At 52.9% G+C, this 27,870-nt stretch overlaps 2 protein-coding genes and 1 long non-coding RNA gene across 16 annotated transcripts in view; 2 read left to right on the forward strand and 1 right to left on the reverse strand.

Annotated features, from left to right (window-relative positions):
- Positions 1–388: 388 nt before the first annotated feature.
- Positions 389–21,609, forward strand: P2RY2 (purinergic receptor P2Y2). 13 transcript variants are annotated; one of them, XR_009490570.1, is made up of 6 exons: positions 389–670; positions 9,247–9,340; positions 10,774–10,925; positions 13,745–16,754; positions 17,434–17,643; positions 20,057–21,609. XR_009490570.1 is itself a non-coding variant. In XM_059874574.1 (5 exons), the coding sequence occupies exons 4-5, from the start codon at positions 10,918–10,920 to the stop codon at positions 14,880–14,882; spliced, it is 1,146 nt and encodes a 381-aa protein (XP_059730557.1). In that variant the 5' UTR covers positions 389–670; positions 6,161–6,400; positions 9,065–9,340; positions 10,774–10,917; the 3' UTR covers positions 14,883–21,609. The 13 variants fall into 13 exon arrangements, 8 of the variants coding, with proteins under 8 accessions (XP_059730557.1, XP_059730558.1, XP_059730556.1 ...); XR_009490571.1 differs by having other exon boundaries at positions 13,745–15,696; positions 16,687–16,754; positions 17,434–21,609; XR_009490568.1 differs by having other exon boundaries at positions 13,745–17,643.
- P2RY6 (pyrimidinergic receptor P2Y6) overlaps positions 389–27,870 on the forward strand; it is an 80,590-nt gene continuing 53,108 nt past the window's right edge. Inside the window, exon 1 of the mRNA XM_059874913.1 lies at positions 389–670. The gene's annotated coding sequence lies outside the window, so the exon portion shown is untranslated. The remainder of the gene's footprint in view (positions 671–27,870) is intronic.
- Positions 20,288–27,636, reverse strand: LOC104974269 (uncharacterized). Of its 2 annotated transcripts, XR_009490678.1 has the most exons (4): positions 27,402–27,636; positions 26,235–26,325; positions 24,806–25,751; positions 20,288–23,036 (listed from the first exon to the last, which is right to left on the reverse strand). It is a non-coding gene; the product is annotated as an uncharacterized lncRNA (long non-coding RNA). The 2 variants fall into 2 exon arrangements; XR_009490677.1 differs by having other exon boundaries at positions 24,806–26,325.

Here is a 27,870-nt window from a genome sequence, read left to right on the forward strand (position 1 = left end):
GGGCAATGGGAGGCCAGTGCTCTGTGGAAGGTCCCTGAACAGGTTCTCTGGAAGCTCTCGCGGTCGGCAGTGACAGCGGTCACAGAGACACTGAACTTTGCAAAACTTTAGCAAAGTTTCTGAAAGCCTTTCATCACCCGAGTGAGGAAGGCCAGGGAGCCTCGGTCCCCAGGCGGTAGGGCAGTCGCCACCCGTCCCTGCCGGGGCAGCACCCTATGGCCCTGCAGTGTTCCCGAGCGGGTAGCGGAGTGTCTGTCCCCGGCAGGAGGTGGCGGCGGCAGTGCCTGGGTCTGTCCGGAGTCCGGCCCGCCCCCGGCCTGACCCGGAGGGGTGGGGAGCTGGGCGGGGCGGGTGAGGCTCTTGGGCACGTGTGTCCCCGCGGTGGCGCGAGCACTTGGGAGCCAGGTCGGGGCCCAGCGTGAGGACGAGCGCCCTGCGAGGTGAGGGCGGGCCGCCGGCAGGACCAGCAGGCGGAGAGAGGGCCGCGGGCGGGCTGGCCCGTGTGCGCGCGGGGTGGCGACTCGGCCGGCGCCGGGCAGGCAGAGCGGCGCGCGCGCGGCTGGCCGAGAGAAGGCACGGTTCCAAACCCCTGTGAGAGCTCCGGCGGGTCCGTGGTCAAGCTCGGGCTCCACTGGAGTTCGATCGCGGGGAATGTGGACGGATACCCCGGGTGAGTGCGCGTATTCGGGAAAGTGTGTATGCCCCTGGGTGAGAGCGTGCGCCCCTGCGGAGTCGGGTAGCTGAATCTGTGGAACTTGTTTGTGTTTGTGCTCTGGTATGGGCGCCCCCGCAGCGTGGGACCTAAAGCCAGAGACAGGCCAACCCTGGAGGTCCCGAGCCCCCTCTCTCCAGGGGCACCCTGGGTGGCAGCCTCGCCTGGGCAAGACTGGGGCGGGGCGGGGCTGGGGCCGGGGGGGGGGGGGGGGGGGGGGGTGGCGCGCGGAGCAGTGGCCTGGAAGGACAGTTAAGCCTCTGTCTGGGGACTTTTAATCTGGCGGGCTGCTGTAGGAAGGGTCAGCCTGGAGAAAGGCAGTGCCCTCTCTCACCTCCCTAAGGAGGGCTCCCAGTGTCAGGCTTAGGGTCCCCCAGTAGCCAGACCCAAGGGCCAGGCCCTGCTGCGGACCAGAAATGCCAGTTTGGGGTTTCTGGGGCTGATGGCAGCTGTTCTTCCAGTACGCACCCTCAGTTTCCCTGGGCTCACAGCCTGAAGTGCCCACTTTGTTTTGGATCTGGCTGGAATAATGGGAGTTTTTGAGGGCCAGGGTGGGGCCCAGATAAAGTCTCAGCTGTCTATTGGTGGAGATGATTGGGAAAGAGAGTCTTTGAGTAGACAGGGCCCCCTAAAAGCTCTCTGGAGACCCAGAGACCTTCCCTCCATCATGCCTTGTACACCGTGTGACCCAGAGCAAGGCATGTCCCTTTTCTGAGCCTCATCTGTAAAAGGGGAATAATAGTGATGTGGAACTTAAGGACTATCAAGGAGCTGTCGTGTGGGTCATGCTCAACACCAGTGTCCTCTTGGGCAGGCTCACTCTTTGAGGTTAGGAAGATCAGATCCTGGGGGATAACTTCCTGAAATTCAAATCCCAGTCATTTTGCTCCTTTGGCTAAACTTTCAGAGAACTTCCACTGGATCACATCTGAGCCCCTTGGCCTGGGACTCAAGGCCTCTCAGAGCTGGTCCTTGCCACCCTCTCCAGCCACCTCTCCTGCCTGACTTTCCATCCTCCTAAATGCATGTAATCTGCTGCAAATGCTAGTCACTTTCTTGCCTGTGGACCATTCCATAGTCTATGCTCACTGCCTGAAATGCCCTTCTACTCATCTTCCTCAGTTGGAGAACTACCCAGCTCAGATGCCCCCTCCTCTGGTAAGCCATCCTTATTTAGCCAGGTTGGATTGGAGCCTCTTCTGGGCCCTTGCAGTCTTAGAGCCCTAATTGTACCTTGAACTGTTAAGGTCTCTGTCTCCTGCTTCTCATTCCCAAGGTCTCAGAACCCCTGGAGGGCAGGAACTGGATCTCACCCATTTTTGTGTTGCCAGGATCCTGCACAGCACTGAGCTGAACTGGGAGAGCAGCAGCAGCCCCTCAGCCCTGTCCCCTGTCCCCAGCTTCCCCAGGGAAAGCCTGTCTACAGTGGAGCTCCACATCATTATAAAGAAGGGGAAACCAGTCAGGCCATCAGAATGGGTGGCACAGATTGTCCTAACAGTGTGTCCTGGGGCACTACAGGACTCAGGGTGTACAAGATGAAAACTTGGATTTCATCCCGAAGGCAAATAGGGAGCCATGGAAGGTTTGTGTGCAGGGCGTGGTCAGAACAGCATTAATAGACAGTATATGTTTTTCTTTTTCTGACTTATTTTATTCTGTATGACAGCCTCTAGGTCTGTCTGTCTATGCAAATGACACTACTTTGTTCCTTTTTATGGCTGAGTAATATTCCATTGTATATATGTACCATATCTTCTTCATCCATTCATCTATTGATGGACATTAGGTTGCTTCCATGTCCTAGCCTCAATTTGTATATAGCAATGAGCATTGGGGTGTGTGTGTCTTTTTGAACTATGATTTTCTTTGAGTATATGCCCAGTAATGGGAATTCTGGGTCATATGGTAGTTCTATTTTTAGATTTTTAAAGAACCTCCATACTGTTTCCCATACCAGCTGTATTAATTTACATTCCCATCAACAGTGCAACAGAATTCCCTTTCCCCCCCACCCTCTTCAGTATTTATTGTTTATAGATTTTTTTAAATGATGGTCATTCTGACAGGTGTGAGGTGATACCTTATTGTAGTTTTGATTCGCAGTTTTCTAATGTCTGTTTAGTTCTTCCACCCATATTTTGATTGGGTTGTTTGGATTTTTTAACATTAAGCTACATGAGCTGCTTGTATATTTTGGAGATTGATCCCTTGTCAGTTCCTTCATTTGCAAATATTTTCTCCCATTCTGTATGTTGTCTTGTTTATGGTTTCCTTTGCTGTGCAAAAGCTTTTAAGTTTAATTAGGTCCCATTTGTTTATTTTTGTTTTCATTTTCATTACTTTAGGAGGTCGGTCAAAAAAGATCTTGCTGTAATTTATTTCAGAGTGTTCTGCATTACATTTAATTCTTTAATCCATTTTCTGAATTATTTTGTGTGTTTGGGAATGTTCTAATTTCATTCTTTTTCATGTAGCTGTCCAGATTTCATAGTACCACTTATTGAAGAAACTGTCTTTTCTCCATTGTATATTCTTGCCTCCTTTGTCATAGATTAGGTGACCATAGGTGTGTGGGTTTATCTCTGGGCTTTCTCTCCTGTGTAAAGTGCAATGCTCAGGCGAGATGTATGATATTCATAGACCTAAATGCATTGTGACAATACTAGAACATGAACTCAATAGTGAGGGATGGTGCTGATTATTGGAATTTAAACTATTGACTGCTTTCCTCTCCCTGTGCCCTCTCTGCAGAGACAGCTTACCAGTAACATTTTATAAAAGTCCCTAATTTATCTTCCACCAACCCTGTGAAATATACTGGGTTCCATGATAGTTCAGTTGGTAAAGAATCTGCCTGCAATGCAGGAGACCTCGGTTCAATTCCTGGGTTGGGAAGATCCTCTGGAGAAGGGATAGGCTACTCACCCCTCTATTCTTGGGCTTCCCTTGTGGTTCAGCTGGTAAAGAATCTGGCCGCAATGCAGGAGACCTGGGCTCGATCCCTGGGTTGGGAAGATCCCCTGGAGAAGGGAAAAGCTACCCATTCCAGTATTCTGGCCTGGAGAATTCCATGGGGTTGCAAAGAGTTGGGCACGACTGAGCGGCTTTCATTTTAACCCTGTGAAAGAGAAATTATTACCCCCATTTTGAAGATGAGGAAATAGAGGCTCAGAGAATACCTTGCCCAAGTTCACAAAGCCAAGGTGACAGCAGGGATTCCTGCCCACCTGCCCTAGCTTTTTCTTCCCCATTCAAGACAGAGTCCCCATCTGGGTGAAGCCAGGTCCTCTACTTTTCGGGCTAAGGGAAGTTTGAGTTCCTTCCGGAAAATATGTCTTTATTTCTTGCCTGTGGCCTGATGACCCAGCTGCTGCTAAGATAGTATCTGTTCAGGCTGTCCACAGGGCTGGAGAAACCTTGCTGATTTGGGTGACAGGAGGTGGCGCTGCTCCTGGTGAAATCTTTCCTCTTCCCAAACTTCCTTCTGTGAGTCTGTGTGGTGCACCATTTTTAAAGTTTATTTTTTTAATTTTATTTGGCTGCTCCATACCTTAGTTGAGGCATACAGGATCTTCAGTTGTGTCGTGCTGGCCCTAGTTCCCTGTGCGTGTGCGTGTTTTGTCTCTCAGTCATGTCCAACTCTTTACAACCCCATGAACAGTGACATGCCAGGTCCCTCTGTCCACGGGATTCTCCAGGCAAGAATACTGGAGTGGATTGCCATTTCCTTCTCCAGGGGATCTTCCCAACCCAGGGATTGAACCCAGGTCTCCTGCATTGCAGGCAGATGCTTTACCGTCTGAGCTACTAGGGAAGGCCAAGGATAAGTTCCCTGACCAGGGATCGAACCTGGGCCCCCTGCATTGGGAGCACGGGGTCTTAGCCACTGGACCACTAAGGAAATCCCTCAAAAGGTGCACCTTTTGACCCTCATGTTCTGCTTAAGCTACTTTTGTGTCCTCAGGCCTGGCCTCTCCCAGCTGTTGGGCCCTGATGTGGGGAAGTTGACTATGGGAGCCTTCCTCACCTCTGTATTCATCCTAGAGGTCAGTTGTAGGAGTAGGCCAGGCTGGGCCTGCTTTTTTTTTCTGTCCACATCACCCAGCACAGGCTGGACACAGAGAAGGTGCCAGTGAGTGTTGGGGAAGTGAATGACCAGAAGAAAGTAGGTGTTATAATAGAAAAACAAGGTCTTGCTCCATGGAGAGCTATAGTTGGTTCTTGAGCAGAGGGTTCCTGAGAGCTCTTATGTGTCAGTAATTCTCCCTGTTTGATCAATGAAGAACCTGAGACTCAGAGAGGGGAACTGACTTGACCAAGGCTGCACAGCATGGATGTTCCAAATTGGAACCTGAACCCAGGGTTCTTGCTTCTTAAGGGTGGCTGGAGGCCTTCGGGTGTGATGGATCAGGGTGGAGTCCAGAGCATTATGGTTCTGAGCTGATTCAGGTCAGCAGCATACTTCTGTAACTCAGTACTGGGCTGGATTGTGTCAGAGGTGGGCCAGCTGGTTTAGAGTCTTGCCCTGGAGGTTGTTTGGGGGGAACTTAACCCCGCACTGAAAATAATTCGAACACCAGACCTGGATAAGGCCCTTCCACTTAAGGAAGTAGTCTCAGTTTCCTGATCTGTAAGGCAGGAGAACCAGCTTGGCTGACCTCTGAGACCCACATACTCAGATGTTCTGAGCTCAATGCCAGTGGGTGGCCCCCACAGTCAGGATCCTGAGGACTCCCAAGAGGGAGAGAGACTCCAGAAGGGGCTCCAGAGACCCAGGGGCTCCAGAGACCCAGGGCCTCCAGAGGAGGCTGAGAGGCATCACACTGCAATAGCACCTGCTGATAACATCTGAGGTTACCCCTCAGCTATTTCCCCAGACCAGCCCCAGTGTTTGTGATGCAGAAAGCATACCAGGCAAAGCTGGGCACCTACGGGCCTTCAGCCCCAGGGAGGACATTTGGGAGAGGGTAGAGGATGACTCGGGAGAAGGCAATGGCACCCCACTCCAGTACTCTTGCCTGGAAAATCCCATGGACGGAGGAGCCTGGTAGGCTGCAGTCCATGGGTTCGCTGAGAGTCGGACACGACTGAGCGACTTCACTTTCACTTTTCACTTTCATGCATTGGAGGAGACAATGGCAACCCACTCCAGTGTTCTTGCCTAAAGAATCCCAGGGACGGCGGGGCCTGGTGGGCTGCCGTCTATGGCATCGCACAGAGTCGGACACGACTGAAGCGACTTAGCAGCAGCAGCAGCAGAGGATGACTCCAAAGCTCCTCATGGTCCTCCAACTCAGCCTTGCCCTCTCTTTACCATCCCTCTGCCCCAAGCCATAGGGATAACTGACAGTTTCCCAAAATACTATGGATCACCTGCCCCAGTTTTTGCTCTTTGCTCCTCTTCTCTCTCCACCCACCTAATTTCCTACCTATCTTCCAAAACAGGTGTCCTCTCCTCCAGGAAGCCTTCCCTGACCACACCCCTTTTCCATTAGGGGCCCTCATGTCTCCTTCAGCCCTGATCACCCTAAGATGTCATTGACTATTTCTGGATCTTCCCCTGTCCTCTCTCCTCCACCTTCAACCTTGACAGTGAGCTCAGGATCATGGAAGGGTCTAACCTACCTCAGAGTCCCCAAGCGCCCCACACAGACAGAGGTGCAGATACGGCAGCCTCTGTAAAGGGTGAGTGAGTGAAGGGGTGTGGTGGGGTCTAAGTCTTGCTGGGGGTGCCTAAGTTGCTCTCCCTTCTGAGGATGGCCTTCAGTGTGAGAACCTTGATCTGTGGTCAGTCTGGCTGTCACCTTGCTACTCTGCCCATGCTGCTGCTACTGCTGCTAAGTAGCTTCAGTCGTGTCCGACTCTGTGCGACCCCATAGACGGCAGCCCACCAGGCTTCCCCGTCATACCACGCATTTCCTGCCCCTATTATCTTCTTGGAATACCTGCATCCTGCCCACCTTCTTCACCTGCTAAAATCATAACTCTTTTAATTATTTCACAAAATCTAAATCATCTCCTTTAGTTATCTTGACAAACTTACGAGGCAGGTACTATTCTTAGATTGCAAGGAAATTGAGAGTTAGGCTGTGGAGCTGAGGCTTGTCCGGGTCCCATGGCTGGGAATGGAAGAACTGGGATCTCCCCCCTGCCCAGTGCACTCTGCTGCCCCTCAGTGGTTCGGGTCCTGGGCCTATGTTTCCCTTCACAGCACCTCACCTCCTGCAAAGGCAGGAGTTTCCAGAATGATGACAGGTCACTTTCCCCTGCTGGACTGGACAGGGCCAGCCAGGTGGGTGGCAAGCAGGCAATACATTCCAGAGCCACCCGAGTGGAGAAGCTGGAATGCTGTCCAGCCACCCTGAAAAATCTGTAACCAGTTTGGGAACTGCCCCAGCCACTCTTCCTGGCTTTGGGCTCACTAGCCTGGGGCCACAGAGAGAAAGACAGGGTGAGGAAGAGCCAGGTTGGGTGAGGAGGAGAGTCAGAGCCAGGTCCAGGGGGCAGGTAGTGAGTCTGCGTGCCAGGCTTGCTCTGCCCCTGGCTTATCGGTGACCTTGGGTAAGATCTTGGGCTACCCTTTCGGGCCTTGTTGGTTTGCCTTTTTGTTGTTTGTTTGTTTTTAACAAACATGAGTACAGTGAGTACAGTAACATCATGGCTGCTTCACAGTGGGGAACTACCAGGAAGAGTAGATCTTGGCCTTGCCAGTAAGACGTGTTCCCTCTGGTGGAGAACTAATCAGAACTAATTCCCTCACACTAAAAACTGTGGGAGCTTCCTGGAAGAGAGGATCTAGGAGGTAGTGGTCATTTTACCCCCAAACTGAGTTTGACTCTTGGTGGGTGTCAAGTCAAAAGACACAACCAAGCCAAAGAGCAGGAGAGGGGGACTTCCCTGGTGGTCCAGTAGTTAAGAATCTGCCTCCCGATGCAAGGGACACAAGTCCGATCTCTGGTTCTGAAAGATTCCACGTGCTTTGGGGAAACTAAGTTTGTGTGCCACAACTATTGAGCCTGTGTGCTGCCACTACTGAAGAGCCCGTGTTCCGCAACCAAAGAAGCCGCTGCAATGAGAAGCCTGTGCAGTGCAACAAAGAGTAGCCCCACTCGCTGCAACTAGAGAAAGCCTGCATGCAGCAACAAAGACCCAACACAACCAAAAATAAATAAATGACCAACAAGGCCAGAATGATCCCATGGGAGTTAAATTGCAGACCTGAGGCTTGTCTGAGTCCCACAGCTGGGAACTAGGAAAGAGTCCCATAGCAGAACTAGGATCTCCCACCTGTCCAGAGAAAGCAAGATGTTCTACCTTAGTCTTTTCAGTGAAGGCATCTCCTTAGGAGAAGCCTGGGTGAGACCCTAGGTGAAGAACTCTTTCACCTTGTCACTAGACTCCCGACTACCAGCCGGCTGGCCCGTGTCAGCCTGAGATTCCTGGGCAAGGTGCACTGGGAAAATCGTGGTCCAAGGCCTTTCCCGGTGTCCCCTCCCCTTGCCCTATTCCCGTGGTTCCCCCATCTCTGCCTTCTCCACTTTCCCCACACTTGCATGGGCTTCCAGCTTGGGGGCCTGGCTTCAGCTGTCTGAGACCCTGGTCCCGCATTGCAGGGAAGTGAACCTGGGAGAAAGAGGAATGTTCTCTTTCTCTGAGATGGGTCTGAGGTTCTGGTGGACACTGGGGCCTGCCCACACAGAGGCATTCCTCCACCAGTCACCATCCCCTCACCGAAGCACCGTGCCTGCTCTGTGGGAGGAGTCCCAGGCAAGACACACAACCAGGGCCAGAATCTTGACCTGGGTGCTGGTCCTGGCTCTGTCTCTGGCTCATTGTGAGCCCTTGGGCCCTAGTTTCCTCCTCTGTCAAATGGGAGTTTGGCAGAGGTGATTTCTAAAGGCTGTCCAGGCCCTGGCTCTCTAACACTCTGTGTGTGTATGTCTGAATATGACTGCCTGTGTGTGCCCATGTGTGTTTACCACACCTCTGGAGGAATGATTAGCAGTGGGATGATGGAGGAAGGGTATTCCAGATAGAGACCCAGCTTGAGGTGAACTGTGTTGGCCACAGTACCATTGAGTGCATACTGGGAAGCCAGGGTATTGAGTGTTTCCTGTTGTGGGGCTGAAGCACAGACAGGGACTGAGGGAGGGGGCACTGGAAGCTCAGCTCAGCTCTCTAGGATATGGGGGAGACCCTCCCCGGCAGAGCCATCCTCCAGTGAAAGGGGGTGCCTGGGAACACCTGTACAACATGTGAGCTAAAAGGGAATAGTTAGGGGCAAGAGTGGGCAGAGGACACTCCTGCCTACCGGAACAAGCACTCCTGGTCACTTTCTGCCTCTTTCAGACCAGGGCTGGCGCAGAGGAGGCAGCCTGGGGAAGGCTCATCCTAGCTGACTTCCTGTGACCCAGAGCCCCAGCTGTCCCCACCTCCCTGTCTCTGGAGCCCACAGCATTGCCTGCCCTGAGAAATGCTGGAAGCTGGGCGAGGTCCCAGGCTGGAGGACCTGTTTTTCCTGTTTCCCACAGAGCTCCCTGCAGCTCGGTCCAGGCCTGTGCATTCATGAGTGAGGAACCTGAGCTGGAGCTGAGCATCCTGACAGCAAGAGCAGGGGCTGGTCAGGTATGGGCTCGAGAGGGTGGGGTCTGCTGGCTGGGAAGTTGGGAGGCTGGGGCAGGCAGGCTCGTGCATGTGTATACACTGACCTGGGGGTAAATCAAGGGGATCCATGCCCTGCTACCTCATCCCAAGCTGTGATGAATTCAGGCTTCAGAGCCCGACAGCCCTGGGTATCAAATCCAGTTTTTCCAATACCTGGCACTGTGACCTTAAACAAGTAGCCTAACTTCTATGGCAGTATCTGCTGAGGACTGCGGTGAGGATGCTGGAGGGGAAGCTGCTCAACCCAGACTTGGTCCCTACAAAGTGAAGAGGGTGGCAGTCCAGACTCAGGAGATCAGGAGCTCCTGAGCCAGAGAGGTGTCAGATAGAGGAATGTGGATCAGACAGCTGACCCATCTTCAGAATGCCTGGGTCCAGTTTCTTCCCTCTGGCTCTTCCCTGATCTGTCCAGAGAAGGGCAGGGTTCTTGAAAAAGACCCAGTCCAGGGGTCTGCCTGGGGCAGGAACAGACCTCAGGTGGACTGGGCCCCTGGAGAGCTGGTGTGACCCCTGGCCACCTAGGGTCAGCAGCTGAGAAATCCTTCAGCGTCATTGTCCGCTGAAGGGACCTCAGTGTCATTGTCCGCTGAAAGGAGACCAATATGATAAAGCTTAGCCTCCTCTGGGCTCCCATAGCCTCTTGTGCTTGCTTTACTCACTCATTCATTCATTCTCTCATTCATGCCTGCTTTGAATCAGGCCTTTAGCTGGAGGACAGGGCCAGAGAAAAGAATCAGATAGGAGTTCCTGGAATGTCTTGGGATAGAGGGTGGAGACACAAATCCCCAGCAGGATGTATGGAATGCCCTGAGGGGTTAGTGATGCAGGGAAAGAGCCTTGGAGATAAGATGAGATTTGAGAAGTCTTGAGGGATGGGTGGAGTGCCGTGTGAGTGGGTCAGGAAAGGCTTTCCAGACAGAAAGAACAGTGACACACACAAAGGCAGAGAAGCCTGTCAGGGCACTCACATGGCTCACAGCTCCCACCACACTCAGAGCTCTCGAGGGCAGGGCCAGCCAGAACTGGGCACAGAGGGGTAGCTGAGTGGTGCAGGACAAAGTTAGGTGGGAGCTGGTCCCGGGCAGCTGAGAGTGAGGCCCCAAGGGTATCAGGGGTCAGGAGAGGCAGTAGGAAGGGCCAAGGGAGAGGACTGGGGACTTGGCTGGCTTTGTAAGCAGGAGCCGGTCAGAGGGGTGGGGAAGGAAGTTGTACTCACAAGCTGGTGGGCTGGCCTGTGGAGGGAAAGGGCAGGCGGGGTCAGTCTGGACAGGGGCTGCAGTGATAGAGTTCCTAGCTGCCTTGGGAGGGTGGAGGCCAGGATGTCTTAAAACAGGTGGAAAGGGCAGCTCCCTTGGTTCATGAGAGACTTACAGAAGTTTCCACCTCTGCATCAGTGTCAGAGACTCCACCGTGAATAATTACCAAGGAACTCTGTGACCAGCTATGAGATGGTGACATGAAGGGAAGATGAAGGCCCTGACCCTCGCTCTGAGGAGAGACCTGCCAGGCCTCAGCACCGGGGCAGGAGCAGAGCAGCAATGTGGAGGTGGAGCTGGGGTGGGGGGTGCCCTGAGCATGCCCAGTGGTCACAGCACCTAATGAGGGAAGTGTTGGCACCACAGTGCTACCAGGCCAGGGGATTCAGCACTTGAGAGGTCTGACCCTCAGGAGAGCAGGAAATTCCTAATGTCACCTAGGGCTCTGTGGCAGAGCTAGACACCCCAAGCCAGTGTCCCCAGGGGGAGTGTGGCCCCTCCATAGATCCTCAGTCTCGCACCTGGGCCTCCATGCTCCTTCTGCAGTTCCTGTGAGCCAGCAACCTCTGCTTACCCCTCAGTGCTTCAGAACTGGTGATCCCAGCCTTCACCCTTCTCCACAGCCCATGACACCCCTTTGGGGCACCCCACACTTACTGTGTCTGACACTGAGTTCCCTCTCCTCCTGACCCCTGAGCCTGAGGCGTCCTGGCCCCTTCTCCATCCAGACTCCCTCCCAAACAGCTCTCAGACCTCTCCCCTCATGAGGTTCCCGGGCCTGGCCCCAGCATGGGCCTGGTGCCACTCCCTTGGCCCACCACACTCACCTGCTCCACAACCTCCAGGACCTTCTGTTGCTCCTCTGCTCATGGCCTAAGAGGGCTTCCCAAAGAGGTCAGGAGAAGCCACGGCTGAGCTGAGCCTCAAAGCCCATAACATAGTGTGCCCACCGTGTGCCAAGCGCGGCTCCAGAGGTTTTAAACAAATTGAAGGCCTGTAATGTAGCTTCTGTTGATCACCTCATTTCACAGATGAGGGGACAAAGGCAGGTTGGGTCCAGAGGCCAGCTTCTTCCTAATCACTAGATTAGGATAAAGAGTTGTCATTTCAACAGATGGAGACGCGGGGCATGCAGGGATTCCAGTCTGAAAGAGTAACGTGAAGCATGGCTGAGAGGGGAAACGTGTTAGGTGCATTCAGGAAACGGCAGGTCACGGGGGATGCGGATGGTGACAGAAGCTGGTTTATACAAACCGCTGGTACCAGCCTGAGGAGCTGGGTTTTCTCCTGAGATCAGACAGGAGCCATAGCAGCTTTCCAGCAGGGGGATGACTTTCTCTTTTCCAAAGATCCCTCTGGATGGAGGAGACTGAGGCTGGAGACAGGGAGACCGATACAGGGGCTCCAGCAGCAAGGGTGGAGGTGACACGGCTGCAAGGAGCTGGGTAGGATGGAGGAAATGCTTTAATGATGGTTCCTGAGTCAAGAGGGGTCCTAGCCATTTGGCCCTGCCAATGGCCCCTGATCGCATACGTACCTTCTCATCCTGTATCTCCCCTGGCTCCTTGGGGAGGAACCTGTGTCTGTGGGAGCAAGGTCATGAGGGCAGGCTCCCTGCCTCCTAGTCGCATCTTTGCTGACAGTAGCAGGCAGGGAAGATAGAGGAGGGAGGGTTATGGGGAAAGAAGGAAGCTGAAAAGTTAATTGTCTCTCAGCCACCCTGATCTCAACTTCATGGGCCCTGAGCTGCTTCTGGGAGGCCTGGCTGGGCAGAAATCTCAGCGTCTAAGGGAATGGAAGTCATTGGCCCCACAGAATCTCTGAGTCCCAGCCTCTCAGGATCCTGGGGTTCCAAAATAGGAGGGATTATACAGCCCCAGATTCTCAGCGTGAGGAGGACTCACACATCATCTGCCTTCTGTGTCCTCCCAGACACACCCACACACAGGGCACAAGCCCTTCTGCACTCACTAGGGAGCCACTTGCACAGCCCCATAATCAAGGAGTTCTGCTATGACTTCCAGCCTGCCTTCTGAGACCTTTGGGCATATCTTTGCCCTCCAGGCTGGGATAGTCTGAGAGAGCTCTTCTTGGTCACATTGGAGGGATGGGGAGAGGAGTAAGGTCGCATCCTGATCTCCAGGTGCTCTCTGTCTGGGTGGTCAGGCACCATAGCGGCATTATAGCTCACTGGGAACAAGGAGAAGGTTGAGGTGGTGGCGATGTGTGGAGAGAAGCAGGGCAGGCCTGGAGGAAGCTAAGTTTGCCCCACAGAAGTTCCCCATTACCCCCATTCCCATCTCCACCCCAGACTTGCCTGCAATCTTCAGGAAGGTCACTGCCCCATCAGGTGGCCTCAGAGGCCAGGGAACAGGACTGCTGTTTACAGATGCAGAAAGTACCAGAATATAGGAGTCCCTAAAAAACATTTGCCGAGAGGTGACTGAATAACTAAAGAGGGAGACCCTTACAAAACTCCCTGAAATGCCAAAATACTAGGCACAGGGCTGGAGCCTCCCAGAGAGTGGAAAGAAAGGCCAAATAAAAGAACTTCCTAATGCCTCCAGAAAGGTATGAGCTGCCCTAGGCAGAATCCTAGATCTGGGACTCTATTCCTGAAGTTCTCAAACACACACACACACACACACACACAAAATTTTTAAGGCAACATGCTAAGTATTTTAGGCTTTGAGGAATATATGGTCTTTGCCACAACTATTCAGTGCTGCATAAACAGATGGTCATGGCTGTGTTCCAATAAAGCTTTATTTACAAAAACAGACTGGTGGGCTGGATTTGTCCCTCAGTTTGCCTACCCCTGTTTTAACTTGTTAGAATTATATGATCCTGACATTCAGGGATCTCATTAAGGCCCCAGGGTTCCAAGGTTCTGGGCCCTCTGTGTCCACAGAGAGAAGCAGATCAGATGCAATAAAAGCCTTGAATGTGGTTGGGCAGATCCTAACGGAGGTGTCTGTGGTCACTTGGGGTCCCTCATGGCCTGGGTCAGGCGGGTGTGTCAGGCCTCCCTGCTGGGTCCCTGGCCATCCATGACCCTGATGGTTGTTCTCTGCACCCCCACCCCACCCCCATCCCTGCTTCCCTTCAGGGCCATGGCCACAGGCCTGGACACCTGGAATGGCACCACCAATGGCACGTGGGATGGGGATGAGCTGGACTACAAGTGCCGCTTCAACGAGAGCTTCAAGTACGTGCTGCTGCCCGTGTCCTATGGCGTGGTGTGCGTGCTCGGGCTGTGTCTGAACGCCGCGGCGCTCTACATCTTCCTGTGCCGCCTCAAGACCTGGAACGCCTCCACCACGTACATGTTCCACCTGGCTGTGTCGGATGCGCTGTACGCCGCCTCCCTGCCCCTGCTGGTCTACTACTACGCCCAAGGCGACCACTGGCCCTTCAGCACCGTGCTCTGCAAGCTGGTGCGCTTCCTCTTCTACACCAACCTTTACTGCAGTATCCTGTTCCTCACGTGCATCAGCGTGCACCGGTGCCTGGGCGTCCTGCGTCCGCTGCACTCACTGCGCTGGGGCCGGGCCCGCTACGCCCGCCGGGTGGCGTTCGCCGTGTGGGTGCTGGTGCTGTCCTGCCAGGCCCCTGTGCTGTACTTCGTCACCACCAGCACCCGAAGCAGCCGCATCATCTGCCATGACACCTCGGCACCCGAGCTCTTCGGCCACTTCGTGGCCTACAGCTCCGTCATGCTGAGCCTGCTCTTCGCAGCGCCCTTCGCCGTCATCCTGGTCTGTTACGTACTCATGGCTCGGCGGCTGCTAAAGCCGGCCTACGGGACCTCCGGCGGCCTGCCACGGGCCAAGCGCAAGTCCGTGCGCACCATCGCCATTGTGCTGACTGTCTTCGTCCTCTGCTTTCTGCCTTTCCACGTCACCCGCACCCTCTACTACTCCTTCCGCTCGCTGGACCTCAGCTGCCGCACCCTCGACGCCATCAACTTGGCTTACAAGGTCACCCGGCCGCTGGCCAGCGCCAACAGTTGCCTTGACCCGGTGCTCTACTTCCTGGCTGGGCAGAGGCTCGTGCGCTTTGCCCGGGATGCCAAGCCACCCACAGACCCCACCCCTCCCACCCAGGCTCGCCACCGGCTGGGCCTGCACAGGTCCTACGGAACTGACGCCGACAGGACAGAAGACTCGGCCAGCCGTGAGAACTCCAGGGGGACAGAGTCCTCGCTGGCTGGTAGTGGCGCTGACACTAAGGACATCTGGCTGTAGAAAGCTGAACCCCTGTTCAAGTTTACATGAGATGGGGCTGTAGACTTGTTCAAACGGGCCAGTCTCCTCAGATATGGACCATCAGCGACTCAGGCAGGATGGTCAAGGGAGCTGTGACCCCAGTGCTCTGTCATTTGAGTGGGACTCAGTCTATTCTCTGTGGTCCAGAGAGCATGGCAGTCCCCACACCCTTAGTCACCATTTGTGTGTGCGGGGTAGGGAGTAAGATCTTAAGAAGGGAGTTCAGGGACAATGCCAGCCCTGGCCTGACTCCCACATAAATACCCGGCTGTGCCTTCCAGGGTCCCTGGGCTGGGCTCCAGCCTAATCAAGTCAAATGGAGAAACAGGCCCAGAAAGGAAAGCGACTTTCCGAGGTCACACAGCCAAGCCTGGGCCTGAGCTGCCTGGGAGGGGTGGGGTCACAAGTTGACCAGAGGACCCTGGTAAGGGGTAAGGACTGAGCCAGCAGTTCCCACGATGAGTCGGAGTGGTCTGAGTGCCATCGTGGGCTTGGCTGTGAGGAGTACCCTCAGTCCAAGGGATGCATGTCTGGGAACTGATGTCATAAACCCATCATAAACAGTTTATGATGACATAAACTGATGTCATCTGGAGGCTGGGACTGATACTAAAGGTATCGTTACTGCTGAGCCAGGCCCCGTTGTATAGTTTGAGGATGAGGTTACGGCCTGGGAAGCTCTAGCCATGCACGCTGCTGTCCTTTCTCCAACCTGCTCTCTGCTGCTGCCTGGCTTCCCACCAGCTGCCTCAGGGGTGGTCTCATATGAGGAATAGTCTCTCCATACACCCAGGTCATTCTCCACTCTAAAGTTAACTGACTTTTCTGCCTGATTTTGCTGGCCACAGAGGGTCCCTGTCCTTAGGGTCCCCCCAGTTTAGGATTTAATGGCAATAACCATTAAGTGCTGATAAATGTTAAACCATTTAACTGACTGTCCAGAGAGGGTGGGGGAAATCCCTGATTTGTAAACACTGCCAATAGCTATGGTACAAATAATCCTACCAGGGCCAGCTTCAGACTGCCAGTGGGATGTCAGCCTCCTTGCAAAATGCCTGAAAATTTAGCAGCTGGCTCTTTTGAGCAGGTACAAGTTTCTCTAGCACACCACTGGATAACATGAATGGTTGGGGCTGTGTACTGTGCGTCAGGGAAAGCCTCCTGGAGTGGCAAGACTTCCGAGAAGAACACTTCATCAGAGAAGAACATGAAAGTGCAGGTGCCAGCTAGCTCTAGCCTTTGGGCAGGAATAGAAGAAGGCAATGGCAACCCACTCCAGTACTCCTGCCTGGAAAATCCCATGGACGGAGGAGCCTGGTAGGCTACAGTCCATGGGGTTGCTATAGTCGGACACGACTGAGCGACTTCACTTTCACTTTCAGGGCAAAACTGACCTCACTTTTAACTTCAAGAATAAGGATTATCTCTCTCTCCCTTTGGGAAAGCCCTTCCCTGATGGGCCCACTCTTCCTGCTTTCCCCCCCTACCTCCACCTACCTCCAGTGACTTCTCCATCCTTCCCACTCTGCCTCGTCAAAACGGCACCCTCAGGGTTGCCCTATTTAGAGTCTAGCTCCAGGGCTCCCCCGTGTGACAGGGACCTGTCATGAGCCATGACCCAGACCATTGCTCTGCATTGTGTAGTGTGAGGTGACTTGCCCGTAGTAGTGTGGAGTGCTCACCTCCCGCATTCTAGGCTCTATACTTCTGTTAATATAGCCAAGATCCCTATGATTATCTTTGTGATGATCTCTTAGAGTCTGTCCTTGAACCTTTCTTGCAGGCCTGAGTTTCCTACCAGCTGCTGCTCAGGCTGAACCCCATCTCAGTTTATAAGGAGCCTCTACCCAGGTGAGATGCTCTACTGACCAGGAGTGTTGATGCTGAGCTCTGACTCCCTCAGCCCTGCTCAGACCCAGAGGCAGGGAGTTATATGTCATGACTTTGGGGGCCTTGAATGTGCATCTGCAGTTGGGGATGGGACTGTGTCCCATGAGCCGAAGTTCCCCTGGTCCCCACTCCTTTCATGACCTGCCCACTTACCCCTCCAGCAGCTGTTCTGAGACCCCAAGAACTGAGGACTCAGCCTCCGCAGCACATGGAGACCACATTATGGCCTAGCCTCAGGAAGCCTTCCTTGAAACCAGTGCCTGGAGATGTCTAAGGACACAGGACCTAGGGGACAGGAGGAGTTTACTCACCATCCAATCCTGTGGCCGACACTGGTGGGGGTGGGGAATGAAAACCCTAAGGGAACCATGGACAGGCCCAGGCCCCATCTCTGGATCCTGGTCAGACTGCCTGGCCCCTTTTTGTGGACATTGAGCCTTGCTGTTCAGTGGGCAGGTCACCCTCCTTGAGGGTGGGTTCCCGACCCTGTTGCCTTATACTATTTTCAGCCCAAGTAAGAGCAGGATTTTCCACTCCTGGCCCCAGACCATTGTCCAGCAGTGACGTGGAGGGACCTGTCTGCTCTCAAAATATCTCCTCTTACTCTGTGGGCCTCCCTGCCCTTTCCCCACCTCTTCAGCCTGACATCACTTCCTGGGGCTGTTGACTCCGGAAGGCCACTGTGACAGGGCGCAGCCCCTGACGGACCCCGGGGACTATCAACTCAGCTGCAGACTCAAGGCCAGAGAGGGGCGGGGCCTTGCCCAAGGTCACCTGGCAGGTCAGCGTGGCGCCTGGATGTGCGCCAGGGGCTTGGACCGCCCCAGCTGCTCCGCTCCCTTCCGTGCAGGTCAGTGCCTCTGTGGGAATCCTGCCGTCACCCCCACCACCTCAGCTCTTCCGGCCTCTGACGGAGCTAGGGAGCTAAAGCCAGGGACTTGGGGCACTGGGGCAGTGGGGGAACAGCTGGGAGGAGGAAATGCCTGCTGACTGGCCAGCAGCAGCTCAGCTCAGGGAGCTCCATGCAGCAGGGGCAGGGGCCCTGGCACATAGAGGTCTCTTCTCTGGGTGGCAGTTGTCCTGGGGCCCATGAGGGACACTCTGACCCTCCAAAGGCTAAGAAAGGCCCTGGGTAACATGCCCTCCAGACACAACTACTCCAGTCTTGGCAGGTCAGGCCACCAAAGCTACCCCTCTACCATCACCCGTGTCATGGAAGATTTGGGTGGATGTCAGAGTCAGGGACCTAAGGAAGGGAACCGAGGTATTGACCTATGTCCCAGGCACCAGGCAGGGCCCTCTTACATCCATTGTAATGTTTCTTCACCACCACCATGTGAGATAGACAGTATTATTCCCATTTAGCAAATGAGGGAACAGGCTCTGAGAGATGAGGACTTGCTCCAGGTTATATAGGCAGTAAATGGGGAGTCAAGACTGAGTTCACGTCCATCCGATGCCCTGAGTAGTTCCCTTTCCAGTGTCCCCTGCCACTTGCAGTCCCTGTGGGGCAGGAGAGTTTGTAAGCAACCTTTCAACCTTCATGTGATTCAGGATGAGAGAGACGCTCCAGTGAGGATGAGGTTAAGAGCACCAATTCTCTGCCCAGACCACCTGCATTTGAGTGTCTCCACTTTTCTTCAGCTGTGGCATCTTGGGCAAATCACTGAATCTTGCAGCCCCTCTGTTTTCTCATTTCTAGAAGGAGACACTACCTCCCAGGTAGGGCATTGGGAGGCCTGAATCAATACACATGAAGCACTGAGATCAGAGGCTGGAACATAAGCATTTACACGTCAGGCACTGTGCCACGGAGATATGGAGGCGAACCAGCTGGCCTCTGCCTTTGTGGAGTTGACATAATTTAATATATAACCACACTGGGATAAGTGATTTGAAGGAAAGGACTGTGTGTCCGGCCAGTGAACAATAGAGTGTCCCCTGTGGGCGAGGCTTCCTCAGGATGTGGGGGAAGGGAGCAGGCCATCCTGGGTTGAGGGTGGGACCACCCTCTGCCCTGCCCAGCACTGGGTGGCACTCAGGCTCGTGAGCTGGTGTGTGTTTACAGAACCTTGTCCGGGTGATGGGCTGTGGAAGGGCTTTAGGGAGAAGTGGCAGTGGGAATGGGATGAACAGGATGCCCTTGGTCTTCTGGAGGGCTCACAACCCCCCACCCATGGCAGCAAGACCTGGCCCTTTCTTCCTGACTGGTGGTACCCACCAGGGTGCTGCAGCCACACTTTGGTTTATCCAAGAGTCAGAGACCCAGAGCTGGAGGACCAACCTGGAGCTGGGCCAGAGCAGGCAACGGATGGCCAGTCTTTGCTGTGTGACCTGAGTCCATGTGCCTGCCCTCTCTGGGTCACTTTGTAGAGGCTGGAGACCTTGCCTTCCACATACCAGTTCTCCCTAACTTAGGGCATCAGCAGCCTAGATTTTTCATCAAAGACACAGCTAACAGCTGCTCCCCCAGACACTGCTAGGACCCATGAGCCCTCAGTTCTGAGAACTAGAGTGGGGCAGTGGGTCTCCCCTGGCATCAAGTGAGCAGAAAGATGAAGTGACTCCACTGGTACCCCGCGGTGCCTTGGAGTAGAGCCAGCTGAATGTCACGCTTCTGCCTCCTGCGGGGTGAGGCTGGAGCTTGGCCAGGAGTGACTGGGGTGACAGATGAGGGATGCATTTGCCTTCCCCATGGGTATGTGCTTGAGGTGGAGGGTGTGAGGGTGAGGAAAATGAGCCCCAGAAACCAAACTCATCCTCCTCTGCTCTGCTGTGCCACGTGACATGGTGAATCCCCTTTTCCTCTCTGGATTTCAGTTTCCAATTTCCCCATATGCAATGAGCTTGGCTCTGCCCATCCACCCCTCAGTGGCCCAAGCCTCTTCATGAGGGCTTGCCCTTGTCTTGGCTCCAAGTCAGCCAGGTGTTCAGTCCCAGCCCCATCCCAACCAGGAACAATGGACCAGACCACGCCAACTCCCAGGGGCTCACCCATGACTATTTTCAGCCCTTGAAGTCAGAAAATGGTTTTTCATTCCCAGCACAATGGCTGCCCTATACCATTGTCCGGCAATGACCAGGGTATCTGCCTGCCCCAAAATATCTCCCCTGCCTCTACCCTCTGGGCCTCTCTGCCCTGCTCCTCACCTTTCAAACTTGACGTCACTTCCTGGGGCTGTTACTCCTAAATACCACTGCGAAATGGCATGTGAGTCTCCTGGGAGACATGACCAATTAGAATCAGTTTTTCCTCTTGACAGGGACCCCCAGGGATTATTTGGCTGCATGGAGGGACTGGAGACCCAGAGAGGGCTGTGCCTTGCCTGAGGCCAAGCAGTGGTCATTGCAGAGACTAAACTTGAGACCAGGGCTCTCTGGCTCCTTCTGCTGCCTCAGCTGCCTTCATCGGTGCTGGTCTGTACCCGCCGGGAGGATCACTCACCTTGGAAGTCCTGGGGCAGGCATCCTGGGGAGAAGCCTGACTGGTGTGGGTGGGAGAGGGGTGTATCTTGGCTTCTGACCTGGGAGCTCCCCATTCACTCTTCAGGGAAAGGAAGAGGTCGGGGGACACAGGGAAGCTGAGGCGGGAAGAGCAGGGTTCTGCCCCAGTTCAGCCACCATCAGCTCTGTGATTGCAAACTCAGTTTCTTCATCTGTAAAATGGAACTGATCGTACTTCCTTTCCAAGTTTACTGAACAGTGAGCGTGCGGTAAGGCACAAACACGCAACTTTTACTTTCCTCACATCGATGCTGTCTGCTCAGTAATGTCTAATTTCCCTTTCCATCCATGAACTGCATATTTGGCAGACTCCAAAACTTTGAGTCACTCTTGGGTAACAACTCAAGTTCAGTCCAGTTTAAAGTTCCAGTTGCCTACTGAATTTACTGCTCCCTCCTCCTCTCCCCCAGCTCTGGCAGGACCCTGCTCCCTGTCCTTGGGGTGCCCCTCTTCTCTGGGTGTGGGGCAAGATGAGGAGGAAAGGGGCCAGTGGATCATCTCCAGGACTGCCCCAGCCCTCTCTTGCTGTCCTTGCTTCTCTGGCCCTGACAACCTGACATCAGTGCTGCTCTGCACAGAGTCCCCACAAACACCAAACCACATATTTTTTTGCCAGACTCCTTTTAAAAAATATTTATTTACTTAAATTGGAGGATAATTACTTTACAATATTGTGATGGCTTTTGCCATACATCAACATGAATCGGCCATAGGTCTACATGTGTCCCCCATCCTGAACTCCCTTCCACCTCCCTCCCCACCCCATCCCTCCAGGTTGTCTCAGAGCACTGGCCCTGGGTGCCCTGCCTCATGCATTGAACTCTCACTGCAGACCACACTTTTGTAAGAGTCTCTTCATTCAACTATCCCAGAGTGACCAATTTGTGCCCCATCTCTCCTGCTGAGAGTCTGAACTGATACACCCCAGACTCCCTCAGTGATTTCCCTAGAGCATCTTTCACCTGGCCTGAGGGTGGGAAAGCCCTTGTCCAGCCCCCTCCCCACTCCCACTCTGTTGTGAATTCACAACTACAGAGATGTCAGATGTTGAGCTTGTAGAGTCAAGAGAGGAGGTGGTAGGGAGCTGGGGTAGTAAACTGAAAAGGTATCTAACCCCAGTTGTTTCTAGGTTTCTTTAGTAGATGGGTATTCTACCCCTCTGTGTCCTCAGATTTATGTCCTGGAGCCAAATTCCAAATCAGCAGCCACATGAAAAGTCCCTCTTCATTGTGGGATTAAGCTGTTAGGCCAGCCTTTGTGACCAAATCAATTGCAAAATGTGGGGGAGGAAATTAAAAGTCATCACACAGCCTATGCTAGTGTGTGTGTGTGTGTGTTCACATCTGTGTTGAGGGAGAAGGCTGAGGGGGAGGGGTAGTCCCAGCAGGTACCACATAGATCCCTGGAGTAGAAAGGCCACAGGTGGATGACCAACCTGCGGGAGAAAGAGAAGGACCAGGAGGGGCTGCCAGGAGGTCAGACTAGAACCAGAACATGGAAGTAGACTGGCTTGGGGATGGCAGGAAAAGATGGGAGCGGGCAGAGGACCCAGCTTCCAGCTTTGTGGATCCCCTTTCCTTCAGTTTCCCTCCTTCCTCACTCTCCATTTCCCTCCACCTTTTTCTCCACGTTCCTGGTATCCCTGGAAGGAAAGGAAAGCAAATGAAGCTGTGCAGAGCTTCAGACCTATCTCTTCAATCTGAGCACTGGCTCAGCTCCCTTGCCTGGCAGCGCTTAGTCCCCTCTAGGTCTTCAGTCCATGGATGCTGCCTTGCTGCCCCCTGGTGGCCAGAGTTGGCAGCAGCAGCTGAAAGGCAGCTTGAGGTCCAGACCCTCGTCAGTGGAGTAAAGAGAAGAAAATGACCCTCTTGCTGGCAACCAGGTTGCTGGGGTGTGTAAGATGGAGATAGGACTGAGAACTGAAACTGGGAACACAGTTTACAAAACATCTGACTTACAAAACAGGTAACCGTTCCTGACCAAGCTGTGATGTCCATCTCAGATTGAACTCACTCTTGTAAACACCCATGTATTTATTTAGAGCAGCGGTCCCCAACCTTTTTGCCACCAGGGACTGGTTTCATGGAAGACCATTTTCCATGGACCAGGAGTGGAGAATGGTTTGGGGGTGATTCAATTGTACTAAATTTATTGTGCTCTTTATTTCTATTATTATTACATTGGCTCCACCTCAGATCATCAGTAGATCCTGGAGGTTGGGGACTTCTAATTTAGACTCACAAGTTCCAAGAGAAAACCACAGACAAACTGATTTAATAGTAATTCTCCTGTGTTCTTAACATAGGATCTCTGACTGTTCCAGCAGCTTCCTGTTTTGAAAATTCTGATAAGTCTCTGCCAAAGACCATTCTTTGACTCACTTCAGCCCCCACAACCTTATAAACACCCCTTCCTTAACTCTTCCCCTTGGAGACACCCCACGGAATCCCCTGATGGGAAGTCTTTGCTGCAGCAAGTAATAAGCCAAGCCTTGTTGGCTCCAGGTGTGTTCCTGATGATGACTGATCAGCAATGACAAAAGGTTGCTGCCGTTGTGGGTGAGTTTCAGCTCTTTATTGTGGGTGACATTTCAGCTCTCCATTCCAGCCCACCCACCCCCATGGGCTCACAGGGACTCCCCACTGTCTCGATGTTCAATCCTGCTGACTGTGCCAATTGTCTTGTTGTATCTCACTGTTCGCTGAACCCATGGTAAGCAAGGCATGAGCTAGGAAGAAGCTGGAAGAAGATGCAAGGAGTTGTAGACATTTAAATGCAGACATTCTTATTCTCCATGGCAAAGCAGATGTGCTTTACCCTCTACTGGCAGACACAGCAGCAACAATGACTACGTAACACAACTCAGTGCAACTGAACTTGACTAGACCGCAAAGGCAGTCCAGGTGGTGCTTATATAGGACCTAGCCCATGTGCAGTTACATAATCATTATTTACAAAACGTGGGGCAATAGGCCGTGGGGCAAGAGAGCCTGACCACTGCCGTCTTGGCTAATTTGCTCTTTCCTTACACCCACCTAGAGCCCCACAGCCCATAGTGGATCCATCATGCTACACTCTGGCACCAGGACAAAGCTCAGCACTGTGGGGTATTTTATTCCCTCAGAAAGGCTTATGACTGGCTGCTGGTTTTGTAAAGGGAAGAATGAGGGGCAGGGACTTCCCTGGTGGTCCAGTGGTTAAGACTTTCCCTTCTAATGCAGCAGGTATGAGTTTGATCCCTGGTTGGGGAGCTAAGATCCCACATGCCTTGCAGCCAAAAAAAAACCCCAAAACAGAACATAAAACAGAAGCAATATTGTAACAAATTCAATAAAGACTGGGGGGGAAAATGGCCCTCATTAAAAGGAAAAACAAACTTTGAAAAAAAAAAAGAGAGGCAGACACTGCTGCTCTGTCCTCAGGGCCCCTCTGAGGCCCAGAGTCCCACGTGGGGTTTCAAAGGTGCTCACTTGGCCCTCATTGCTTCTGCCAGGAGTGGGGGTCCCCTAGGACAACTCTGTGATGTCCTCTGGTCATGGTTATCCCTTTGACCTCCTACTTACCTTTAGGGAGGCCCCAGATGGTATCCCCACCTTCACTGGCTGCCAGGAAGACACCCAAACCCTGGGTCTGAAGACACAGCTGAGTGTTGGGGAGCAGGGCTAGAGAGGCCCTCCCCAAGGCTTGCAGAACTGGGGGAGGCACTTAGGCCTTGAGAGCTAGCACCCCCCACCCCTCCAGTCTGGTCTGGGAGCTCTTCTGAAGGGAAGCCAGAATCTTCTCCCCACTCTGAAGCTGGGGCCTCTGAAAGGATCTGTCCCCCCACAAGGGTCCCCTCTGCACCTCCTTCACACCCTGACATCATTTGTTTCCTCCCCCACCTCCAGAGATGGAGAGGTGACTCCTTCCTAGGCAACCCCTGTCCCTGGAGGAGAGCCTCCTCACAGAACCCTGTCTCCCCAGCTTGGCCACAGGGGCACACGGCACACCTATCTGCAGCCCAGGGCAGCCATGGAGGGTGTACCCATGACCCCAAGCTGGCTCTTCTCCAGGCTGGCACCCCCAGCTCCCTCCCCTGTCCTGTTCCAGGCCTCAACCCCCACCCAAAGCCCTGGCTCCTCTGTATGCCCCCCAGAAGTCCTTGCCTCCTCATGAGGCAGTCTCCACAACTGGACTCCATCCCTTGGGAGATGTGACTGAGCTCAGCTGCCTCTCCTGGCACCCCCATGTGACTGCTCTGGGAGAAGTTCAGGTTCACTTACCACCTATGACATGCCTATAATTTGGATCCTGCCAGCATCTAGTAGGTAAGATACATCTGACTGTCAGTCATGAGGAAGGGGGGCCCCTTGGAATGAAGTGGGAAGCACCAGGTGGGGAGGGGTCTCAGCCAGCCCTCCGGGACCCACCCCAACATCCTCACCACAGACCCACACTTTGTCCACAAGCTTTCACTCCACCTAAGCCAACCCAGCGCCCTCACCCACGAGGCACAGAAACACACAAACCTTGGAGACTTCCATTTGAATCTCAACTCTGCCTCTCATTAGTCAGATGACCTCGGGCACCTCAATTTCCATGTCATTAAAAAAAAAAAGGGAAAATCACAGTTCACATTTTGTTTGCATTGTCTGATTCTTCCTGAAAGCTCTCAGAGGACAGGGATCTTTGTCTAGTTTGGTCCCTGCTTTACCTCCTGTGTCGAAAACAGTGCCTAGTACATAGGAGGTGCACAATTACTCACTGAATGAACGAATGAGATTCATAGCGAGGAATAAATAAGATAAACCATATAATGGTTTTGTTGAACATCTAAGATCAGTGGGTACTCATTATATAATTCCTTTCCTTTACAAAGCAAGTCAATCATTTCATGTAAATCTCACAAGGGCCCTTGAAGGCAGAAACCTTATTATTTTTAACATATTTATTGAGACATAAATAACATATAGAATTGATGCTTTTGAGTTGTGATCCTGAGAGTCCCTTGGACAGAAAGGAGATCAAACCAGTCAGTCCTAAAGGAAATCAGCCCTAAATATTCATTGGAAGAACTGTTGCTGAAGCTCCAATACTTTGGCCACCTGATGCAAAGAGCTGACTCATTGGAAAAGACCCTGATGCTGGAAAAGACTAAAGGCAAAAGGAGAAGGGGGCAACAGAGGATGAGATGGTTAGACCGCATCACTGACTCAATGGACCTGAATTTGAGCAAACTCCAGGAAATAGTGGAGGACAGAGGAGCCTGGCTTGCTACTGTCCATGAGAATGCTGTCAATCATGACTTAGTGATTGAACAACAACAACAAAAATAACAGTGGTAAAGAACCCACCTGCCCATACAGGAGACATGAGAGATGTGGGTTTGATGCCTGGGTTGAGAAGATCCCCTGGAGGAGGGCATGGCAACCCACTCCGGTATTCTTGCCTGGAGAATCCCATGGACAGAGGAGCCTGGGAGGCCACAGTCCATAGGATCACAAGGAGTCAAACATGACTGAATCGATGCAGCACATAAAGTGTACCCATTTAAAATACACAATTCAATAGTTTTTAAAGTATTTACAGAGTTGTGCAAGTATCACCCCCATTAATTTTAGAAAAATTTCATTGCCACCAAAAAGAAGCCCTGTACCATGAACAATCAACTCCCCATTTTCCCCAGATCTGCCCCGTCCCCACTCATGGGCCTAGGCAAACACAACTTTCTTTCTCTATAGATTAGCCTAATCTGCACCTTTCATGTAAACGGAATCACACAGTACGTGGCCTTTTGTGCCTGGCTTCTTTTACTTAGCATTGTATTTTCAAGGCTCATTCACGTTGCAGCACATAGCAGAACTATATTCCCAATAATGCTTCCTGTGTATGGTTTTGCCACATTTTGTCTGAGGAACCTTATTATTATTGATTATTATTTATTCAACAAATATTTACCAAGCGTCTACTATGTCCCAGGTACTGCTGTAGATTTTTGGAAATCATCAGTAAATGGAAAAGAAGATCCTTCTCTCTAGGAGCTTATACCCTAGTAGGGTGAGAGAGACAAAAAGAACTGATATCAAAGAGCATGAATTCTATGATGTGTTAGGAGGTGACAGTGCTATGGGGGAGATGGCAGCACAGGAGAGATTAGGAAGACAGGGAGGATGTGATTTTAAATAGAGTGGTCAGGTAAAACCTCAGGAGAGGCTAAAACAGAGCATTTGAACAGACTTGAAGGAGCTGTGTGTGTTAACTGAGGGGTTATCTGCAGCAAGAGCCTTCCAGCTGGAGGAAATAGTGAGCACAAAGGTGTGGCTGTGAAGGAGGCTGGTGTTCAGGGTGAAGACAGAAGAAGCGGGGGCCATAGACTGGGGGAATCTGGTAGGTCAGTGAGTGAGGTTGGAAAGCCACGGCAGGTACAGTCTGCCTTGCATTTTAGAAGGCTCAGTCTGGCTGCAGTATGGAGAAAAAACTACAGTGGGGTGAGGATGGGAGCAGCCAGAGCTGGAAAGAGCCAATGTAGGAATCCGAGCGAGAGAGCATGAGGATTAGGACCAGATGGTAGCAGTGGAGGTGGTGAGAAATGGAGGCATGCCAGATGTATTTTGCAGGAAGAGCCAGAAGGATCCCTGACAGTTTTTTCCTGCAGGGTTTGGCGAGCAGTGAAACCAAAAGTCAGAGGCCTAGCAAGCTGTCGTGCAGCTGGTCAGAGGGTAGAGGAGTGGAGGATGGAGCTGGGCTGGCCAGAAGTTTCCCGGGTCTAGGGCAGAGTGGGAGAAAGGCTTCTGGGGCAGAAGGTCACAAACCAGCCACAAGGTAGCTGGGCACTGATTTGATCAATGACTTTTTTTCCTCTTCCCCTGAGTTCCCCTATGATGGCCTTTTAATTGGGTCTATTTGTTCCAAGACCATGGGCTCAGCAGACGCCAGTATTTGCCTGTTATTAAGCAGATTAGGAAATGGCACTGGGTCCTGGGCGGCCAGAAATGTCAGGGCAGCGGCACAGGGTCTCTGAGGAGTGACTGCAGGCCCTTGATGCGCTGTGAGAACACGCCAGGCAGCTTGCCTCTGTCCTCACCACCCCTCAGTGTGCAGCATCCCTGCCCCTGCCTTACTTACCTGGTAAATGCCTCGTCCTCCTCCTCCTCCAAGCCTTGTGGACTGCCATCCCTGCCCTCACTGGCTCATCTCTCTGGGCAGAGACCTCACATGTGTGCCAAGGAGGGATGACTCCGACAGAGGACACACGTGGTCCACGTCGGGGCTGTCAGGAAAGGGGTCACACGCAACACCCACGCAGCAGGGACGTCACAGTCCTGCTGAAGTGAAAGAGACTTTTCCCTTTCCCCCAGTTCTTGCTCGGGAGGAGTGGTGGGGGTGGCCTGGGGAGGAGGGGCAGGGAAAGAAGGAGGAGAGGAATTAGTGTTAAATTCACAAAATGAAAACAAGCTGGAAACGTAAACTCGACTGGAGAAAAAACTGTCCCATGGCAATAACAAATTCAGGCTGTTAAAAAAAATTGGTTACTTCTATTTTAGACTTTATCTACTGATTTCCTCTGTGAAGTTCTCTTCCCTCATCCTCCCAT

The sequence above is a fragment of the Bos taurus genome, chromosome 15, assembly GCF_002263795.3.
Source record: "Bos taurus isolate L1 Dominette 01449 registration number 42190680 breed Hereford chromosome 15, ARS-UCD2.0, whole genome shotgun sequence".
NCBI lineage: Eukaryota > Metazoa > Chordata > Mammalia > Artiodactyla > Bovidae > Bos > Bos taurus.